General features: G+C 58.2%; 3 protein-coding genes across 24 annotated transcripts in view; 2 read left to right on the top strand and 1 right to left on the bottom strand.

The window, feature by feature from the left end:
* The first annotated feature begins 26 nt into the window (after positions 1-26).
* ZNF414 (zinc finger protein 414) lies at positions 27-3,700 on the top strand. 3 transcript variants are annotated; one of them, XM_027969756.2, is made up of 8 exons: positions 27-153; positions 851-1,163; positions 1,494-1,601; positions 1,716-1,821; positions 2,358-2,704; positions 2,787-2,837; positions 3,255-3,428; positions 3,525-3,700. In XM_027969756.2, exons 1-8 carry the CDS (start codon positions 151-153, stop codon positions 3,596-3,598), a joined length of 1,176 nt encoding a protein of 391 aa, XP_027825557.1. In that variant the 5' UTR covers positions 27-150; the 3' UTR covers positions 3,599-3,700. The 3 variants fall into 3 exon arrangements, with proteins under 3 accessions (XP_027825557.1, XP_027825558.1, XP_027825559.1); XM_027969757.2 differs by having other exon boundaries at positions 27-1,163; XM_027969758.2 differs by lacking the exons at positions 3,255-3,428; positions 3,525-3,700 and having other exon boundaries at positions 2,787-2,970.
* Positions 3,701-8,309: 4,609 nt separating this feature from the next.
* PRAM1 (PML-RARA regulated adaptor molecule 1) lies at positions 8,310-16,088 on the top strand. 3 transcript variants are annotated; one of them, XM_042250037.1, is made up of 10 exons: positions 8,310-8,368; positions 10,716-11,397; positions 11,519-11,651; positions 12,250-12,317; positions 15,007-15,064; positions 15,168-15,279; positions 15,391-15,553; positions 15,642-15,675; positions 15,768-15,802; positions 15,921-16,088. In XM_042250037.1, the coding sequence occupies exons 1-10, from the start codon at positions 8,366-8,368 to the stop codon at positions 15,947-15,949; spliced, it is 1,317 nt and encodes a 438-aa protein (XP_042105971.1). In that variant the 5' UTR covers positions 8,310-8,365; the 3' UTR covers positions 15,950-16,088. The 3 variants fall into 3 exon arrangements, with proteins under 3 accessions (XP_042105971.1, XP_012033378.3, XP_042105970.1); XM_012177988.4 differs by adding an exon at positions 12,125-12,170 and having other exon boundaries at positions 10,716-12,030; XM_042250036.1 differs by having other exon boundaries at positions 10,716-11,651; positions 12,125-12,317.
* A 1,172-nt stretch (positions 16,089-17,260) lies between these two features.
* Positions 17,261-20,906, bottom strand: part of HNRNPM (heterogeneous nuclear ribonucleoprotein M) — a 39,788-nt gene continuing 36,142 nt past the window's right edge. For 9 of the 18 annotated variants that reach the window (XM_012177975.5, XM_004008569.6, XM_012177982.4 and 6 more), the window contains 3 exons: positions 19,911-20,713; positions 19,202-19,253; positions 17,261-17,683 (listed from right to left, as the gene is read on the bottom strand). In XM_012177975.5, coding sequence (XP_012033365.1) covers positions 17,520-17,683; positions 19,202-19,253; positions 19,911-20,713 — 1,019 coding nt within the window. In that variant the 3' untranslated portion in view covers positions 17,261-17,519. Of the gene's footprint in view, positions 19,254-19,910; positions 20,714-20,906 lie in introns of all 18 variants that reach the window. The other 9 variants (XM_060415522.1, XM_060415524.1, XM_060415527.1 and 6 more) reach the window with 2 other exon arrangements.

Below are 20,906 nucleotides of genomic sequence, written 5' to 3'. Positions count from 1 at the left end.
TGTGCGCGGACCCCGCCCCCGTTCTCGCGAGAGCTAGGAGCCGAAAAATGGCGCCGACGTGAGCGCGAGCCTGCGGCCACCGAAGGAGTCGCCGCAGCCTTAGTTGGAGCCGCCGGAGCTGCAGGAACAAGAGGCTGAACCAGGCTGAGGATGGTGAGCGCGGCACCGGGGATGCGGACGCGGCGAACAAGCAGGGACTGGCGGGGAGCGGCCTTCTAAGCCTCCAGCCGACCCCGCCTCCACATCCGGGCAGTCGCCTGCCGCTGTCACTCAGGGAGCACCCTACCCCCTACTTCCGGTCCTGGCTTCGACTGGGCCACGCCTACAGAGCTCAGGCACCGCCCCCTGATCTTTATATGTTTGGGGTCCCAGCACCTCCCGTTCGCCTGCACAGCTCGAACCCCTCTGGTAGATATATCTCGGTCCTCAAACACCCACTTGGCCACTTCTGGCCCTCCAGAATCTTCTTAGCCGCGTCCTGTTCAGAGCCCCGCCTTTGCGACGCCCACTCCCTCAGGGCCACGCCCCTGCCCTGTAGTGGGGGGCCCCCCAGCTTTCCAAGTTAGGATCAGAGCATGCTTCTTATCATATAGGGGCTTCCTGGAAAGGTACCCCCTTCTACATTTGGCACACCTCCCAACTCTCTTCCGAAGGACGGGGACACTGGAGGCAGACGTTCAACCCTCTCACCCACTGCCTCTCCTTAGTATGGGAGCCAACTGGGTGACGTCTCTGGGGCATTCGCTGTTTTAGAAACACCGAATGGTTATGGCGAGGTGAAGGTGTTCCCCTAGCTGGCGCAGGCAGACCCTGGGCCCAGGGGGTTCTCCCCACCTCTTCCTTCCACCAGGATGAGGAACCCTCGGGGCCCAGCCCGGACATGCCGGCTACTGCAGAGCCCAGCTCCAGTGAGACCGACAAGGGGGTGTCCCCAGTTGTGGCTGCTATAGCCAAGTCCTCTTCCATGGAGGAGGAGCCGGGCCCTGACCGGGCACCCACACCCCCAGTGTGGGAACGTGGAGGGCCCACCGGAGGGACCCAGCAGGGTGCCTCCCCAGCCCCAGACAGTGGCCATCCAGGACCTGGACACAGCCTTGGCCCAACCAGCACTGTCTCCAAGACCAGTGAGGACCTGCGACCTCCCAGACGACGCCCACCACCAGGTGACACGTGATGGGACCTTCTGGGGGATCACAGGCCTGGAACAACAGAAGTGCAGATTACTGAGTATCTCCAGACTGGGGGCCCACCTAGAAGGAATAACCACTTAATGAGCCCCATTGCGTGGCAGTCTGTGGCTCCAACGAGGAGCCAGGGAAACTCAGCCGCTACTTCCTGGTGGGGGAGGCAGAGGGTAAAGGCCCCAGTAAGAAACCATAGTTAGTAGTTGCAGGGTAGTTGCAGCCCCATAAATGCCCCTCTGAGGCAGCGCCCTGGACGGCGTGGATGAGGAAGGTATAGTGACCCTCCCCCTGCTTCTGTGCGTCCTTCAGGGAAGCAGATACCATGCTCCAGCCCAGGCTGCTGCCTCAGTTTCCCCAGCGTTCGAGACCTGGCACAGCATCTGCGTACCCACTGCCCACCCACACAGTCCCTGGAAGGTAGGGCCAGGGTAGATGGTGGGGAGGCAGGTTAGGGTGGGAGGCGGGCCGAGCCTCTGGGCCAGTCCTGGCCACCCCACTCCACTCCTCTGTCATTCATCCCTGCGCCGCCAGGCAAGCTCTTCCGCTGTTCCGCCCTGAGCTGCACCGAGACCTTCCCCAACATGCAGGAACTGGTGGCCCACGGCAAGCTGCACTACAAACCCAACCGCTACTTCAAGTGAGACCTGGTCCACCGTGACCTCTGTTGGTCAGGCAGCTCCCCCTGACCACCGATTTTGACAGCTACTACCCGGGGTCCTGGCTTTTCTCCCTTCCTTTTCCGAGGGGGTTGAGTCAGGAAGAGGGCGTGATCTAGGGCCAGCTTTGCCCTTACCTGCCCAGAAGAGACTGGTCTCTAGAGCCAATCCCAGGGACCCCGAGGGCGGGGCTTGGGAGGGAGTATGTGTGTAAAGGGGAACAGAGATGGCATGACTCGGCCCAGTCCTCTGCCTCCCAAGAGGAAAACTGATCACCTAGGTCAAAATTGAGACTTCCTTCCTCATCTTCCCAGGGTTCGGACCTGGGGAAGTCCGGAAGGGTCGCGACCACTGTGGGCGGCGCTTAGGGCAAACTCCTCCCCCCGCAGATGCGGGAGTCAGGTTATTTGGCCCCAGGGTCCTTGACCACCCTGGAGCGGCGGCTCTCCAGGTTACGCGGATAGGCCCCTCCCTGGGTCCCCTGGGAGACCCAGCCCAGCCCTGTGCTGCCCCCCAGGTGTGAGAACTGCCTGCTGCGCTTCCGCACGCACCGCTCTCTCTTCAAGCATCTGCATGTTTGCGCCGAGCATGCGCAAAGCCCAGCCCCGCCGCCGCCACCCCCGGCACTGGACAGGGAGTCGCCGGCATCCGAGCGCCCCCCGGAATCTGATCCTGCGCCGGCGCCTGGCCTGCCGTACCCGCTGCTCGAGCCGTTCACGACCCCTGCCCCTGCCCCCACTGGGCCCTTTCTGCCCTACCTGAACCCCGCGCCTTTTGGCCTAAGTCCCCCACGCCTGCGCCCCTTTCTGGCCGCCGCTCCTGGGCCCCCTGCCTCCAGCGCCGCCGTCTGGAAAAAGAGCCAAGGTGAGTGTGGGCTATCAGGGCCGCCTTCAGGGTGGGCTGGGCTCACTCTGACTTCTGACCTTGACCCGCCCGTTGACCGCAGGTGCAGGCGGCAGCCCGCGAAGACCCCAGGGCAGCTCTGACGCGCCTTCAGGTGCGTGCAGGTGACCACCAGGGAGGGTGGAGGGGATTTCTTTCCTGCGCCCGGTGGGGACCTGGGGGATACCTACCCCCTTTCCAGGTGCCCAGAAATGTCTCCCCCGAAATACAGGATTTTGCCTTAAAAATTGCCGCCCCTGCTCCTTCATCTGCGCCGGCGTTTCCGTGTAAAACTTGCGCCCGGATCCGGAGCCCTTCCCCCCCACATGGGTTCAGAGGATGGGAGGAGGGGACGCGGATAAGTCAAGTTTAGTGCCCCCAGACACTTGGGGAAGCGATCGGGAAAAGCGGATCGGCCAGCCCAGCGCCCCCCCGCCCCACGCACCCACTCCCGGGAGCTGCTGGGGAGGCTGGGAAGGGTCCGACCCGCCCTCGCCCAGGCCCGGGCTGACCGGGTCCTGCCTGCCCGCAGGCCACGCGGCTCCCAGCCGCATCGTGTGGGAGCATACGCGCGGCCGCTACTCGTGCATGCAGTGCGCCTTCTCCACGGCCTCGCGGCCCGCCATGACCCTACACCTGGAGGACCACCGCCCCGGCGGCCCCGCGGCCCCGGCGCCCGGGCAGCCGCGCCCCGACGCGCCGGCGGGTAAGGCCGGGGGTAGCGCGCGGGTGGGAAGGGTGGGGCACCCTGAGGCGAGGAGCGGGGCTGAGACTCAGGCCCCCCCTCCTCTGCCCCACCCAGACCCGGCCCCGCTGGCACCCAAGGTATCGCAGCTGCTGTCTGAGGGGGAGTGCCCGGTTTTCTCGCCGCTCTGAACGCCGCCGCGTAGGGAGTGGGCTGTGGGTAATGGTGTCGTTTTATGGAAAGCCTGAGGTGGCAGGGGTCGGGGGCAATAAAAGGCAGATGAGCCAGCTGTAGATGAGATGTGCCGTGTGTCTGGGTCCCTTGCTCCTCCACTGCAGTCCTGGGGCACCGCCACCTTGGGAGGAGGCAGGTCCCCCCTAACTGCCCACCTGTGTCCCGCCTCTCCTGTCACCTCACCCCTGGGACAGCTGTTGGTGACCTTCCCTTCTGTCCCACCACTTCCAGAAACCAGATGAGATGGCACTTGCCAGTTTTATTTGAAAAGTCCCAGGAGCACCCAGCTGGAACCCTGCAGATCCTGAGGCCTATGCCAACCCTCAGGGAGGTGACAGAGCAGTCCTGGCAGAAGTAGGGTGGTGCCAGGTCACCTGGGGCTGGGCACTGTGTGGCAGGCTGGGGTGTAGGCCTCATAGCCATTCTCCCTGCCTGTCCTCTGGACTCTCACTGTGGGCTGCCCATCTCCCCTTTTCTCTCCAGCCTGGAGGATGAGGCTGGGTGTTGGCCAGTCCTGCAGAGCCTGGCTACCCCCCTCCTCCTCTTCCCCATATATGTTCTCTCCTTCCTTTTCTTCCTGGGAGTCAGGTGGGGGCCAGGGTTCAAAATCTGGTCCCACAGCTGCTGCCCCCAGAACCCTGAGGGTCGACCCTCCAGGGTATGGAAGCCCCATCCCTCTGGGCCTGGCTTTACTTCCTGCATCTTTCTGCCTTCCAGCCCTGTGGTCCCCTAGCCCAGACCTCATCTTGCCTGGTCCTGGGCACCAGAAGCAATCCTCCACCCCCCACCCCCACTTCCATCCAGTCTAAAGACCCCTGGAAACAAGTCTCTTCCAGTCGTGCCCCTTCCCCTGCCTAGTACCCCTGTCGCTCCTCTCAGCTCTCTGGAAGATCCTGTCCTCCTAGTAGCCCACAAGGCCCCATCTTGCACATCTTCCACTCTTCCTATCAGGGCCACACTCACTATCCCTCTCCTCTTCCTCCTGGGGAACCTAGACTTCCTGTGAGCAAGAACCCAGCGACTCCTAGCCCCACCCCACCCTACCCCGTTTCATCCCTTACCTCCTCCATCTTCCAAGTCATCACGGTTGTCCTCTGTCTGCCACCAACAAGACACTGGTCACCCCCTGGGGGGAAGTCGCCAGGCCCCACCCCTCACGCAGCAGCAGCCTCCTATCTTCCCCTTGTCTCCTTTCCCGTCCTCCCCTGGTCCTCCTCAGAATCTTCATCTCTCAGTCTCAGAGCCAAGCAAGGTCCTCAGCATGGAAGCCACTGACGTAAAGCCTAGCTGGGGTATTGGCTCAAACACCTGCTCCCGTTGGTGTGGTCACTGTGTCTCCTCGAAGCTGAACACTTCCAGGCTCTGAAGGCCCTTCGGCTTCTGGGAGGGGCAGTAGGGAGATCTGGTGCCCTTAGGACCTGCCCCACCTGGACACCCAGGAGCCGGACCGCCTGCCCCTCCATCCTCAGCCTCACACGGGGCTTCAGGGCTCCAGTGTTCTTGATGGGGTTGCAGCTGAGGCCCAGGTAACTCAGGCCAGGTGACCGCGCTGCCACCATCTCCAGGCCCCCAGGCCCCTACTGAGGCAGCTGACACTGAACACGAGTTGTGGGACCATTAGGGAACCCTGGGGGCTCCAGACCCCCATAAGCTCCCCACGCACACACTTCTCAGCCAGAAGCCTTGGACCCACAGCTGGGTGACCCTGGGGAAGATTCAACCTCTCTTTTTGGGTATGACATGCAACATGTGGGACTTTAGTTCCCTTACCAGGGATCAAACCCATGCCCCCTGCACTGGGAGCACAGTCCTGACCACAGGACTGCCAAGGAAGCCCCAAGACTGACCCTCTCAGTATCTTGCTTTCCTAGTCCTTAAAGTGGGTGTCATGACAGTCTGCTTTTGGTGTTCTTGTGAGAATTCACAGAGTGATGGGGAGAGAGGGAGGGGGCTTGAGAAACGTTGGCCAGCAGTTCACATCCCTCCAGCCACCAAGCCTGTGGCTGGCTGCCTGGGGCCCTCTCAAGAACCTGGGGAGGAGATGGGTCAAGGGCCCACTGTACAGATAGAGAAGATGAGGCTAGGTTGGTAAGCTGACTGAGCCCGACTCTAGCCAGGCCCGGTTCCAAAGTCACACTGATTTCTACATGACCCCAGAAGTGGGACACAGTTACCACTGATGAGAAAATGCAGGCACTCTCACTTTTCCTGCACCTGCAAGGCCCTAGACACCTTTGGGAATATGGCCCTAGGCTCACCCTTTCCTGCATCTCCAGGGACCAGGGTCCCCCGGTGCCTAGGAGTTTTCCCCCTAAGGCCCTCATTCAGCCACCCTCGAATCCAGGCCGTGCCCATTGTGTCAGGACATCCCAGTGTGTCAGGACCTTTCGAGACTCAGAGCCAACATCTTGGCCCAGGTACCTGCCTCCCAACTCATCACTCACGTAGATGCAACTGCCCCTCCTATGGGTACAGTGGGTCCACAGTCCCTTTGCTCCCGGGCCCCTCGCTGGCCTCTGGAGCAAGCTGAAAGTGCTCTGAGGCCTGGGGAGCTGGGTCGCTGGAAACTGCCTCCTACCCTCGTACATGTGTGTTCGGTTGCTCAATGGTGTCCGACTCTGTAACCAGTAGCCTGCCAGACTCCTCTGTCCATGGAATTCTCCGAGCAAGAATACTGGCATGGGTTACCATTTCCTCCTCCAGGGGATCATCCCAACCTAGGGCTCGAACCCACGTCTCTCGTGTCTCCCACATTGGCAGGCAGACTCTTTACTATTGTGCCACCTGGAAGCCCCACTTCCTACCCTCATCCCCTCCCAACTCATGTCCAATCTTTGTCTGCTAGCTTGGGAAGTCTTACTGCTCCCAATGGCCCCAATGTGCCTTATGAGCCTCTGCAGCCCCTGCCTCTCTGGCCAACCAAGCTGTGACCTCAGAGGGTTCCTCCCCGCCCCCACCACCTCAACTCCAAGATGCCTGAAAGCAGTCCCTCTGAGGGTCCCAGCTCTGCCCAGCAGAGGGCGCTCAGGAGTGTCCATCTGAAGAGAGGATGAAAGAGGGGCCGTGTGCAGCTACCCCAGAGGGTGCAGGTTGGCCAGAAGCTGCAGGTTCCCAGGCTGAGCAGCTCTGGGACACAGACCTCTTCATCCTCATCCTCAGCTTCCTACTCGAAAGGGGAACCCACACCCGGGAATGTGACCCAGAGTGCATGTTGGTCTGTGCAGGGACACACAAGGGCCCAGAATCCCCGAGCTCTGCTCTTAGAGCAGACACACAGGCAGAGTCACTGCCAACCACTGTCTGTTGCCTTCTGGAAACTTCAAACATCCCTGCTAGTCTAGGTGTGATCCTTGGACCACAGTAAGGGCATCACCTGGGATGCTTCAGACTCTGACAGACCTGAGGCACAGCCCACACTTTATCGGGGTCCCAGGGTAACTAGTGGACACCAGTTCTTTCCCAGCTTCACATTAGAATCACTCTGAGGGTATGTAAGAAATCCCCAGGCCAGGAACCGACTTCCCTGATGGCTCAGTGGTAAAGAACCTACCTGCCAGTGCAGGGGGCATGAGTTTGATCCCTGGTCCAGGAGGATCCCTCATGTTGAGGAGCAGCTAAGCCCCTGCACCTGTGCCCTAGAGCCTGGGACCTGCAACTGCTGAAGCCCCGCCCCGGCTCCCTAGAGCCTGTGCTCCGCAACAAGAGAAGTCACCACAAAGAGAGAGGCCTGCACGCTGCAACTAGAGTATCCCTGCTCTCTGCAACTTGAGAAAGCCTGCTCGAAGCAGCAAAGACCCAGTGTAGCTGAAGTTTTAAATTAAAAACAAAAAAGATCTCCAGGAGCTTCTGTTCCTCTGTGAACTTTTCAAGGGACCCCGATGGTGTGGCCAAGCTGAGAATCAGGGCTCTGCTCTCTCCCACTGGGTGTTTTTTCCTTTCTCTATGAGCCCCAAGGTCACTGACCTCCTGGGGACCAAGCCAAGCCATCAGGGTTTCCCTCTGGACAGCACTGGTCTTGTGCCCCACTTTACCCCCTCTTTGCCAGCCTCCCAGCCACCCCCATTTTCCTCCTTCCCTAGTCCTCTGGGAACCTGGACACTGCCCACCCACCCGCCCATCAGCAAATCTGCCACCCCACCTGGGCCATCGGCCTGTGTGACAGCTGTCCCCGCAACAAGAAGTCCTGAGTCCTGCTCAGAGCTGGAAATCGGGACTGCAGAGAAGTGTTGAAATGAGGAAGGCATGTTGAGGCAACACGGGCCGGCAGGAGGGCCTCACCAACCCGGCTCACTCCGACTCCTGAGTAAGCGTGAAGCTTACCATGCCCCTTCCCTCCTGAGAACTACCCCTCCCCTCCCACGGAGGCCTTGGCTGGAGGTGTCCTTGGCCTGCCCCTGTTGGCAGGAGGCCCTCCTGGCCTGGCACAAGTCCTCCCTGGGGTTCGGAGGCCAGCACATGGCAGCGGAATCTAGAAATGAGTGACTGTTGGGAGGGATTCTGCTAACAGGATGCCCAAAGCTTGCAGGGCAGGACAGGAATTCAAGAAGCACTGACAGGATCTGAGACCAGGCTGGGGCTGTCCCCGCCTCTGCCCCTTCCTCCCCTCCCCTCCCCGCCTGGCCAGCAGACCCCACCCCGTGGAGCAGAAGCCACAGTCACTTCCTGAATGCAGCAGTCCTGGCCTGGGTCCCACTCGCCTTGTGGTCCATCACCCTCCTGCAGCCATGGTGAGTGAGTCTCCAGGGCCTGGGAGAGCCCCACACTGGCTGGAGGTGAGGGATGCCACGGGTGGAAACCAGAGGGGCATATTCCAAAAGCAGGGTGGCAGAGGGGCAGGAAAGCTGTTGGGGACATGAGAATGACCGCCACAAATGCCCAGGGGTTAAGAAGCAGCCGGGATCCACTTCTGGGACAACTCAAGCTCCGAGGGGCGGCGATGAGCTGAGGCTGTGACTAGAAGGGGAACGGGTGGGCCTGCTGGGGTGACTCCCCTCCCCCCAGGTCAGCATGAACAGCCACCGGGTAACAGGCAGCCAGGGTGAGTGGCAGGGGCTTCCTGTGGGTGACAAAGTAGGTCATGTAGCTGCTGCCCACCCCGCCCACCCCAGCAGTCCTCCAGGGCCTGACCTGCTGATCTGCCTTCTCCAGCCCTCTGGGTCACCTAGGAGCCTATCCCAGCCCAGCTTTCACAGAGGTTTCTCAGGCCCCAGGCAGGAACTGCCACCCTTCCTTGTTCTCTGGGTCAGGGGAGAGTGAAGCTCAGACAGGGCAGATGAGTGAGGTCCTGCCCTTCCCCTCCCCAATCTCCTAGACCCCAGGTGAAGCCAGGCCCAGGGGCCAGTGGCAGGGCCACTTCTGGGGTCAATTGTCGGTCAGAGCAGCCCTGGCCTACTTGTGTGTCTCCTGTGTCTGTGACTGAGGGTGTGGGTCCTGTTGAGACAGGATCGAGATGGACTTCATGCGCCAGGGCTGGTGCGCCACATTGGACTGGATGTGGCAGAGTATATGCTGCTCATCTCGGTGTCCGGTGTATATATATAGATAGATAGATACATATTTTGCCATGCCGCACGGCATCATGTGGGATCTTAGTTCCCCAACCAGGGATCGACGCACCTCCTGCGTTGGAAGCATGAAGTCTCAACCACTGAGGCACCAGGGAAGTCCCTAGTAGATTCTTTATTTCAACAAATAGTTACTGAGCATCTTACTGAGTGTGAGGCATTGGGAAGACTGCCCTCATGTCACGTTCAGGGGCAGGGGGGAGGCAGTTCACACACACACACACACACACACACACACACACACACACACACACACACAACCCTAAACAGTCAAGGCACATTTAAAAAACAGTATTGGGGGCAGTGTAGCAGTTACGACTCCTTGCTTCCAATGCAAGGGGCACTGGTTCAATTCCTAGTTGGGGAACTAGCATACCATGTGCTACGTGGCATGCCAATAAATAGTAAAAAAAAAATAATAAGTATTAGGTAAAAATAAATAGGATGATATAGAGTGCTAGGCACTAAGAGAAAAATTAGGCAGGTTGGGGGGATCAGAGAGTCCTAGGGGAATCCTTTTTTTTTAAATCAGGGTGTTCTGGGAAAAAAGGCCTCTATCATATGGAATAAAGGAGTAGAAACTCGGAAGAGGAGAGACCATGCAATGGGAAGTATGGCCCAGGCAGGCCAGGTGGCAGGAGCCAAGCAGGAGAGGGAGGCCAGGGAGGCAGCACCAAGGGGAGGTCAGGCGTGCCGTCCGGGGGGTTCGTGAGCGCTAGAGCTCTTACTGTGGGCAAGCGACAGAGCACACCCAGATTCGGAGCAGAGGACAGACAGACTCAGGCCGCCTCTGGCTGCTGCGGGCACGCTGACCGGGAAAGGGGGTGTGGGGCATCGTGGGCAGGAGGAACGAGGAGGAGCCTCTTACAGCAATCCTGTTGCAGGGGAGGCCGCCTCCCCTGGGTGGATTCCAGGACAGGGGTGCAGGTGGTCCAGAGTTGTTCAGTTCCAGATATACTAATACACATGTCTTGCTTTTGGCTGCACCGGGTCTTAGTGGTGGCACGCGGAGTCTTCCGTTGAGGCAGTTCAACTCTTTGTTGTGGCATGTGGGATCTACTTCCCCAAACAGGAGCTAGGAGACTTAGCCACCTGACTGCCAGGAAGTCCCTCCAGATACATTTTGAAATGAGAAAAGAGAGGCCTAGGGACATGCAGGAGGGGAGGAGCTTGAGGATGCTCCACGGAGTTGGGTTGGGGGCGGGAATGGGAGCAGAAGGCCACATGGCACCCCAGGAGCTCGGGTCCGGAGTGGGGTGAGGTTGGGTGCACATTCCGGGCTTAAGTGACGAGGTCAGACGGTGTGTGGTAGTTCAGGAAGAGAGCCTGGCACTCTCACGGGGAGGCTGGAGACAAAAACATGGGAGTCTGGTCAAGAGAAGAGAGTCAATGGCAGAAGGCCGGGAAGAGGACGACAAGGGTGTGTGTCTGTGATTCGTCCGCTTATCCCCACATCCGTCTCTCCATGGCCCCCATGTGTATGAGTCCCTTGCCTGCCTGTGTCCCCTAGGGGAGTCATCAGGACTTCCGGAGCCTTCAAGCAAAGTTCCAGGCCTCTCAGCCGGAGACTGGCGACCTCCCCAAAAAGCCCCCGAAGACTGAGTTCCACAAACTCCTCAAAAAGTTCCCACAGCCAGAGCTAGGCGAGCACCCCAAGAAGCCCCCACAGCCTGAGTTCACTGACCTGCCCAAAAAGCCCCCCAAACTTGAGTTCAGTGAACTCTCCAAGAAGTTCCTGCAGCCCGAGGCCACGCCACTTCCCAGGAAGCCTGAGGTCCCTGAGGCCCCCTCTCAGAAGACCCCACAGCAGCCTGAGCTCAGCAACACCCCCAGGTCCCCCGTGGAGCCCAAGTTCAGTACTCTTCCCAAGAAGCCCCCGCAGCCTGAGTTCTGTGGGCTCCCCAGAAAGCCCCCGCAGCCTCAGGCTGGTGGCCTCCTTAAGAAGCCCCTGCCCCAGCCCGAGTCCAGTGAGGTCCCTCCAGTGCCCCTCTTAAAGCCCGAATTTGGTGAGCCCCACCCCCACTCCTCAGAGCCTAACTTCAGTACTCTTCCCAAGAAGCCTCTGCAGCCTGAGTTCTGTGAGCTCCCCAGAAAGCCCCCGCAGCCTCAGGTCGGTGGCCTCCCTAAGAAGCCTCTGCCGCAGCCCGAGTCCAGTGACATCCCTCCAGTGCCCCTTTCAAAGCTGGAATCTGGTGAGCCCCGCCCCCACTCCTCACAGCCCGACTTCAGTACATTTCCCAGAAAGATCGCCCGGCCTCAGCTGAATGACCTCCCCAAGAAGCCCCTGCCACCTGAGTTTGGTGACCTCACCAGGACGTCCTCGGAGCCAGAGGTCAGTGTGGTTCCCAAGAAGTCACGCCAGTGTGAGTTCAAGGCGCTCTCCAAGAAGCCCCCACAGCCCGAGCCCGCCAGCCTCTCAAGGACGTCCTCGGAGCCAGAGTTCAAGGTGCTCCCCTCAAAGTTTCTGCAGCCCGAGTGTCGGGGGTCCCCCCACAAGTTCTCGCAGCCAGAGCCCGGTTCTCTGCCCAGGAACCTTCCAAGAAAGCCCCTGCTCCCTGGCTCCTTCTCAGAGAGTTCGCTGCCCTCTGCTGTGGTGGGCTCCAGCCCCCGGGTCCCGCTCAGCCCAGGGTTTGGGGCACGGCAGCAGAGATCAGGAGCCCTCGCTCAGAGTGCTGGTTCCAGGCTGGGTCTCAGACCTGGTCACCTGCCCCGGCGGAGGCCTCTACCCCCGGCCAGCAGCCTGGGCCCTCCCCCAGCCAAGCCCCCACTGCCCCCAGGCCCCAGGGATATCCAGAGCTTCCGGAGAGCTGCGGTAGCAGACACAGGTGGGTGTGGATGGCCCAGATAGAAAGCAGGGGCGGGGAGGTCGACACTCCCCGGCCTACCCGTGTTCCCACATCCCATCTCGTTTCTCTGCAGCTCTGCCCAGGACCTCCTCTTCTGCTGGCCTCCACTTCATCCCACAGTGAGCATGGGGAGTCAGGGAGCACAGGCATGGGTCATGGGGCTGAAACATCCCTCACTCATGTCAGGTATCCCTGCAGGGACCCAGACGAGGTGTACGATGATGTCGAGCCCACATACCACTCTGGACCCGGCCCCAGGAGCAGAGGTGACAGAGTGGGACACTCAGCCAGACAGTCTGCTGAAGCATCCGAGGAGGGGGAACAGTCATCACAGGGGCCTTTTCTGTCCGTGTTGCTAGTACCAGGCCCCATGACAACCCATATGCCTGAGGGATTGAAGCAGAGCTAGGGGAGAAAAAAAAGAGAGAAAGGGGTCAGAGAGGTCATGGCAGCTCCTAGTGGAGGAACAGGAAGGACAGCCAGAGGCCAGCAGCCTGACCACAGTGCGGCCAAGCCAAGGGTTGTGTCCCAGGGTGGTGGCCGTAGACATGTAGAACAGGGGAAGAACCCAATAGAGGGGCATTTTCCTGGTTTAGTGCTTAAGACCCTGAACTCCCAACACGGGGCACAGGTTTCATCCCTGTTCCAGGAATAAGATCCTGCAAGCAGCGTGGCCAAAAACAAAACCAAAACCGGCGAGGATGTAATGGTGTATCACCAGGGACGTAGCAGAAAGCTCAGGATAGGGATGAGGCTTAAATGTTGAGCCTGCACCTGGGTGTCAAGTGGAGGTGACCCTGAGTAAGGAAGAGGTGTCAGGAGATCCACAGTACTGGAGGTGCCTGAGGGGAAGGGCTTGGGCCTGAACTCAAGAGGGAGGGGGCTGGAGCCAGGGTGTGGCCGACCCTCCAGATTCATGTGCTCTGGGTGTCCAAGGCCCCTTTTGTCTGTCTTCCATGCCTCCGCTCCTGGAGAGCAGGAGGAAGGCCAGGCAGGCCCAGCTCAGGGAAGAGGCATTTACCAACCTCATGTGAGAAATGCACCCCATCTCCCCACCAGCACTTAATGGAATGTGCACTGTGCCCCCGCCCCATTTTACACAAGTGGAAGCTTGAGACATGACTTGCCCCAGCTCACAGACAGCACATGGGAGCCTCTGCCCCAGGCTGCTTCCTGCCCTTATCTCCGGAGGCTCTCCTGCCAGGGAACCTCTTGTCAGATACCTGAGGGGTCCCCAGCTGCTGCCCCTCCTCACCAGCCCAGCCCCCAGCGCCTGCTGCCTCTATGGCTGTGACTCCTTCCTGGGCCCTGCTGCTTCTCCTGGGCTTGCTTTCCCCAGGGGCTGCTTGCAACACCCCTGTGAGCACAGAGCTTCCTGACAGGGCCCCTCTTGCTTCCGCTCTAGTGAGGCTCTGTGGCTCGGGTCTGGAGGGGGCTGCCGCTCCTAGGGATGTGGACGCGGGGAGCAAGCACCTCTGAACGCTCCACCTCCAGCAGGCACAAGCTCACCCTTTTCTGTTTCCCCAACCCCAAGTAGACCAGACACATCCTTAGCTTAGCTCACTGTCCCCCATCCTGTGCCAGTCATTCTCCAAGACTCTGACCCAGTACCACACACTTGCCCAGCTCTCCCTCTCGAGGGGCGGGGGGCGGCAGTAGGTGCTCATAGCGGTGCAGACTGTCCCAAACGCTGCTCTGCCCCTTTCCAGTCTGTCCCCAACCTGAGGAACTCTGAGTGCCTCCCTCCCACTCTCTGCCTCACTCAGAGCAGTGGCAGCCCCGTGCACAGACAGGGAGCTCCATGAGGGTCAGGAGCTGAGGGTAGCCCGCTCAGGATCTCACTGCCCAGGGTGCCGGGGCCACAGGGCGCCAGGGTCTGCCCTGCTCGGCTGCACCCCGGGCTGTGTGCTTAGGCTGCGGGAGGTGAATAGGAGCCCTGGGATGAAGTCAGGACTGCTTCCAGCTGGGTGACCATCTCCAGCCCGGGTGGCCTCTGGGTGTGACTGTCACTTCAGCACCAGGCTGAGGCTGGAGGCAAAAAGTGTCTGGGGAGGGAAGAGTGCACTATGCAGATATGCAGCCCTCTCCCCACCCCAGCAGCTTGATGGTGTCAGGGGCCTGGTGGTCTGGAATGCCCAGGGTGGCACTTCAAGTCATTCAGAGAGGACTGAAAAAAAAGCTGGGGGCTGCAGGTTCTAGATCCTTCACTCATCTGGTGTTCCTGAGGCTCTCACTGTAAGCAGACCCTCGGCCAGCAGTGCCCTCACCTAAAAAGCTGGTCATCTGGGAGACTCCTTCCAGTCCAGTCTCCTCATCAGCCAGACCAGGCAAGAACCCCAGCCCAACACAGCCCCTTCTCAGAGGCAGGCTTTGTTTGCTTTGAGGAAACACTTTTCTTGGCCTTCTTTTTTGACCCATACCTCATCAGAATTCCCCAAACCTACATGCTGTAGGAGGGAGGGGTGAAACCGTCTTAAAAGCTGACAGAGAAGCCCTGCCTCTACCATTTAACAGCTTGGTGGCCTTGGGCAGGCTGCCTTACCTCCCTGGCCCTTGCTACCTCCTCAGCAGGCAACTTGGGATGACAGCCATCAAGAAAGTTGAAAGGGACTTCCCTGTTGGTTCAGCGGCTAAGACTTCACATTCCCAATGCAGGGGGCATAGGTTTGATCCCTGGTCAGGCAATTAGATCCCACATACTGCAACTAAGACCCAGCGCAGCCAAATACATTTTTTAAAGAAAAGAAAGTTGAAAGAAATGGCTAATGGTTTCTGCCGTGCCTGGCCTGTGGCAGGAGTTAGGAAATGGAAGGTAATCTACTATGAGAGGCCTGGGCAGCAAAGGGTGAGGAGGAGACCCAAGTCCTGAAAACTGATCAGGGGAACATCAGGCCACCAGAGCCAGAGGCCCACACTCAAAGGCCCTGCTCTAACTCGGCGCTCTGACTGTCCCAGATGAAGTGTTGTCGGCTCAGCAGTACCCGTGGAGGCCACCTCAAGACCCAGAGCTCAGGTACCAGAGGGAGGTGGGCAGGGCGGGGCTGAGCTGGGGAGAACAATAAAAGGGGGTCCCTGAGAAGCATAAGCACCTAATTCCTTGGTGGGGGGGTGCTCAGGAGGGAGAAGGTGCCCCTCCAGCCACTGCAGGTGCCGCCCACGGACCTGAAGTCCCTGAAGCAGCTCCGGAAGGCAGAGAAAGCTGAGCGGGAGTTTCGGAAGAAGTTCAAGGTGTGAATGAAGAGTCCTGGGAGGGCTGGGCTCGGCCCCAGGTGGCCACCGCCCCACATGGGGTTCTGAGGGCAGCAGGGCAAGTGGCAGCTCTTGTGTCCCCCTCCCCAGTTTGAGGGGGAGATTGTGGTTCAGACGAGGATGATGATTGACCCCAATGCCAAGACCCGCCGTGGGGGCGGCAAGCACCTGGGGATCCGGCGAGGGGAGATCCTGGAGGTGATTGAGTTCACCAGCAAGGAGGAGATGCTGTGTCGGGACACCAAGGGCAAGTGTGAGTCACCAATGGAGGGCAGCCTGGGAAGGCAGACCACCCCAAGGAGGGAAGAGACCTCACCCACCCACCCCTGCTCTCTTCACAGATGGCTATGTGCCAAGAACAGCTCTACTGCCCCTGTGAGTGCCAGTGCTGATTGGGGGCAGGGGGTGGGGGGTGTGTGACAATGGGGCAAGGTGACCCTGGCCGACCCAACTGTGCTCTCCACCAGGGAAACGGAGGTATATGATGACGTCGCTGCCTGGGGTATGTAGATGCTCTGCGTGGATGGGGCAGGTGGGGCGAGGTCCTCTGCCACTCCTCCAGGGGATACTGGCTACCTGCTCGCGGGGAAAGGGTCACTAAAAGTCACCTTTCTTGGCAGATCCTTTGGACAGCCAACCACTGCCCTAGGGACAGTAAGGCCCGCAGGTGTGGGGATGAATGGACAGCCCATCAGTCCAATCACCTGCTAGTAAGGAGTCCTGGACCCCAGCGGTTGCCTCTGTCTGGCCACGCCCACAGACCACATAAAGTCCCTCTTTTAAAGTGACTCCTGTGTCTTGTCTTTTCTTTCCCTCCTAACGAGCACACACAGTGGAGCCATGATCAAATACTTGGGGAAAATCTGTGAGGTCAGTTCTCCTCACCACTCAAGGATAAAGGCCAGAAGGGGAAAAGGGGGGCAGGGGAAGGTGGCAAGGGAGGGGACCACCTGCTAGAAGCTGAGCTGAGGGCCCCTCTGATGGCACCAGGTCAGCTGCGGTCCGCAAGGAGAGGGAGACGCGTGGGGGCCCTCCATGTCCAGCACGACAAGCAGCTGCTGCAGCTCCTCACAGGCAATAGCCCAAGTAGCCGTCACATTGTGGGGAGAATGTGACCCAGTTGTGACCAAGTACAGTATCAAGTTCAGCCTAAACCTCTGACAGGGCAGAATATGCTCAGAAACGTACACTCTCCTTGGTCTGTTTTAGCAAAGAAAAGCTGCTATGGACTGAAGTTTGTGTTCTGGCTGTCAAAAACAAATTCCTAAATTGAAAACCTACCCCTCTATGTGATGGCACAAGCAGGCATGAGGTCCGGAGGCGGAGGCCCCATGGATGAGATTCGTGCCCTGTGAAGAGGCTTGGGGACTTCTGGTTGTCCAGTGGTTAGGACAATGTACTTCCATGGCCAAGGGCCTGGGTTCAGTCCCCATCCCGTTTGGGGAACTGAAGACCCACAAGCCGCATGGCACAGCCAAATAAACTATTGTTTTAAGTATCTGAGAAAGTTCCCTCGATGACTCCCGCCACATGAGGTTACAGCCAGAAAGTGTCGCCCATGAACTAGGACCAGGACCTCATCAAGCCCTGGATCTGCCAGCACCTTGACAGGACCGCCCACCCTCCAGGACTGAGAGAAACAAATGCTCTTTTCAGCAGCTGGGGCAGACTGGGACAAAGTCAAACTGGAAATGGGCCCCTTGCAGGACCCGTGCCCCACAGAACCACTGCACTGGGGAGACAGAATGGTTCTGGCAGCCAAGTGCACCATCACCGGCACTGGGAGACTCAGGCCCACTCAGGACTCTGTTTCCATAAAGAGATTTTTCTCAAGAGGCTGGGGCCAGTGGCCTCTCACCTCAAGGGTCCACACAGCTCCAAGGGCAGAAAGGAGACTGAGTGGCTTTGGTCCCTCAACCTCGGGTGGTTACCCCACAACACACACACAAAAGCAAGCAGCTTTCAGGAACTGGTATTTATTATCAAAGTCATATTCGATGTCAACAAGATGCCACAACTACAAAAAAAATTGCGCACATTGCAATCTCAATGCAAACAGTCAAATGGAACCCCAGTCATTAAAAAAGTAATTCAAATTACCCCAAAAAGCAACTGAATTTTTTAAACATCTTTATACATCCAGCCAACAAATTAAAATGGTTAACAAGAAAAAATACAAATTCAGAGGTCTGGTATCGATGTTTAAAAAAGGCAACTGCTTAAGCATTTCTATCGATTCGAACATCAATCTCTCGGCCACTCAGCTTCATCCCATTCATCATCCGGCAGGCTCTCTCAGCCACCTCTGGCGACTCAAACTTAACCACACCGCACCCCTTGGACTTCCCATTCTCCATCTTGATGTCGGCATACAGCACGTGGCCTGGGCACAGGGAGGGAAGAAGAGACCACAACTCATCAGGCAAACCCAGAGCTCAGGCTCAGTCTGGGCTCCACTCAGTCCAGATCACCTGTTGGATTTCGGTTGACAGAGTCAAAAGGGAGAGCGGCCCCTGCGCCTGACGCAAGAACGCTCGGAACACGCGGCTGGGACCCAGCTACCACAGCCCTCCACCACACTGCCGTTCTTCTGCCCATGGGACAACAATCTGACTCATGATAAGCAGTCCTGAATGTATACCTTCATGCTCAAGAGTTATAAAAAAAATACACTGTGTGAAGCCAACTTTATAGGCAAATTTTACAGAGGCTTCACTTTTAATACACTGTTCCTCTGTGTTTACAAGGCCATCGCCAATACCATGGACACTTCTGTACTGTCCAAATACAAGCTTTGTCATCATTAACAAGCAGGTTATACACATTCCTTCAAGCTCTGGTTAAGCATCCTGGTTATGTGTCAAGCACTGTGGAAAACAATCTACAAGGGAAGAGCTACAGAAACGCAGGGCCAAGAACACAAGTGTAGTGGGGCTGGCCCGCACAACACTAGGGCCATGAACTCTGCTTAAGAGAAGGTCAAGCCCTAGAGGGCTTCTCACAGGCAAGTTCTAAAACAGCTTGGGCAGACACTAAGTGGTACAGGGCTTGTAGTTTTGGATTTCTCTTGCCAACAGAGGGACAGACACTTCCAGGCCTGGGAGGGGAAGTGGCATGATCTACTTGACTTTTCCACTACAATCTGTGAACTGAGGAGTAGGCAGAGAGGGCAAGAAGGCAGGCTATGGCTCAATAACTGACCCAAGAGAAGAACCAGGACAGGCTGCAACAGTGGTGAAATCTGAGTTACTGCGGCAAAAGGAAATGAGAGAACATTGAGGAAGCCTTGATCCAGAGAGTCAGCCAGGCCTCTGGCTTAAGGCTGGGGCTCCCAACTTGCCATGGTTCAAAGAACAGAAGTGGTGGGGTTGAGGGGCAGGGCCTCACCCAGAGACAACCGAACTTCCTTTTGGCCACAAAGCAAGCCTTCCAGAGTGGCTGCCCGGTTTGCCAGGAAACCACAGTGCACACAAACTAACACCTGCCCTGAGCCCATGAATCCTCACCCATGCCTGCTGGGCGAGTGCTCTGTGAGACACAAACCCATGGTGCGGTTGTGGAAGGCACCCTTGTCTCAGATGTACTTATTTTATTGAGCTTTGTCACTTAGAAGCCATGTGATATTAGCAATGTGACTTTGCCTGACTCTGTAAATTGAGGACAATGCCCACCTCTTTTCAAAAACCGGAAAAGGCAAACGGCAAAGATGAAATGAGAACAGGGGTAAGTGTCTGACACATAACAGGAAACTCAGTAATTGGCTTGAGTGTTTGCACAGGCAGAAAAATGGCAAGTCCCATCCGTCCTCTATAGTCATGGAAAGTGTCTACAAGACAAGGATGGGAGCCTTGACACAAGCCACAACACAAGGAAGCACTTAGGAAGCCTCTCAAATACTTACCGCATTCGTTGAACTTGTCTTTTAGCATCTTCCATGTAAAATCAAATGGGAGCTGAGGGTGGAGAAAAGGGGAACTGGTGAGTGATGCAACCAAATCCTAATGCAGAAACCTAAAGTGTCTCGGGATTCCTTTAAAACCTCTCATTACACAGATACTGGCTGACCTTCACACTGCAATGATCAGCAGAAAACAAGTCTGTCTGGGTGAGGTCCTGAACTAGCACAGCAAGTTCATTCCATTATCTGCGGCAACTTCACACAGGGAACAGGACGCACAGCTGCCCGTAGTGAAGAGCCCACAGAACCACCGCAGTGGCTAAAAGTGGTCCATCTGGTGAAGGTAATTCAGATACAGCCTTCTCCCTACTCTGAATTGTCATGCCAGGTTATTTAGCAGCTCATCAAGCTGAGAGTTAAATAAAAAATCCTCAAGTTCTCCAGATCACAGTCTTCTCTACCTAGTAGTCAGAGAAGCCCAGGATTTCACAAAACCCACTATTTCTGCTGCACAAGTGTCGTAAGCTCCCATGTTCCCACCTCATTCTACTGACACCAAGCCTTGGGGACAAAGGCAAGGTGGCCCTGAATGCTAAGCTCTCCTTCTGAGGCCATCCCCTCTCACTGCAACGTGCCACCCTCGGTCATGCTGACCTCTCCCTCCCTCTTCCCCATGTGCACAGGGCCGAGATGTTCCTGAAGAGCCACTTACATTTCTCACAAATATCTGGCAGGCCTTCCTGGCCACCCCAGGGGCATGGCCTCCAGCTCCACCAAAGGAACCCGCGAAACTTCCTCCAAAGTTGCCACGCTCCATCTCGATGGCACGGTCAAAGCTGGCACCGCCACCGCCACCCATGGCCAGGCCCATGCGCTCAATGCCAGCGCCCAGGGCGGGGCCCATGGCAGGACCCATGCGCTCTAGACTGTTGGCGCCCATGCGCTCCAGGCCCATACGCTCGAGACTGTTGGCGCCCATACGCTCCAGGCCCATGCGCTCCAGGTTGTTGGCGCCCATGCGCTCCAGGCCGGTGGCCATGCGATCCATCACGGGGCCCATGCGCTCCAGGCCTGCCCCCATGCCTGCGGGCACCATGCGCTCCATGCCCAGGCCCATGCGCTCGATGGCAGGGCCCATGCGCTCCACACCAGAGCCCATGCGCTCGATGGTCTGGCCCACACGGTCAATGGGCGCGGCCATTCGCTCGAGGCCAAAGCCCATGCCGGCCCCCATGCGCTCCACGCCAGAGCCGATGCGCTCCATGGTCTGGCCCATGCGCTCGATGCTGGAGGCCATATGGTCGAGGCCCAGGGGGCCCATGCGCTCGATGCCGGAGCCCATGCGCTCGACGGAGCCCATGCGGTCCATGACCAGGCCCATGCGCTCAATCTCGGAGCCCACACGATCCATGCCGTGGCCGAGGCCTGCGCCCATGCGCTCCATGCCGGCCCCCCCGATGCGGTCAATGCCGGGGCCCATTCTCTCAATGCCAGGGACACTGCCTCCACCTCCACCTAAAACAGAGACATAGAACAGGTGTATATCAGAGGCTTGAGGACCCGTGTGCACACTGTGCCTGGAGGGCTCCCTGGGTGCAGAGGCCCGGGCACTTTACAAGCTCAACCACAGTTCAGCAATAATTTATCATAGATAACCCTCAAATGGTGGCAACTGCTAAAGCTGGGTAGTGAGTACATCATTCTTCCT

The sequence above is a fragment of the Ovis aries genome, chromosome 5, assembly GCF_016772045.2.
Source record: "Ovis aries strain OAR_USU_Benz2616 breed Rambouillet chromosome 5, ARS-UI_Ramb_v3.0, whole genome shotgun sequence".
NCBI lineage: Eukaryota > Metazoa > Chordata > Mammalia > Artiodactyla > Bovidae > Ovis > Ovis aries.
The sequence above is the reverse complement of the archived record's forward strand: the minus strand, read 5'-3'. Positions and strand labels throughout refer to the sequence as shown.

Bases quoted from the DNA above. Each gene is read 5' to 3' on its own strand.
- PRAM1 (XM_012177988.4), top strand. The intron at 15,554-15,641 runs GTGAGTCACCAA...CTCTCTTCACAG, and splicing joins TCGGGACACCAAGGGCAAGT to ATGGCTATGTGCCAAGAACA. The intron at 15,676-15,767 runs GTGAGTGCCAGT...GCTCTCCACCAG, and splicing joins AGAACAGCTCTACTGCCCCT to GGAAACGGAGGTATATGATG.
- ZNF414 (XM_027969756.2), top strand. The intron at 2,705-2,786 runs GTGAGTGTGGGC...CGTTGACCGCAG, and splicing joins CGTCTGGAAAAAGAGCCAAG to GTGCAGGCGGCAGCCCGCGA. The intron at 2,838-3,254 runs GTGCGTGCAGGT...GCCTGCCCGCAG, and splicing joins CAGCTCTGACGCGCCTTCAG to GCCACGCGGCTCCCAGCCGC.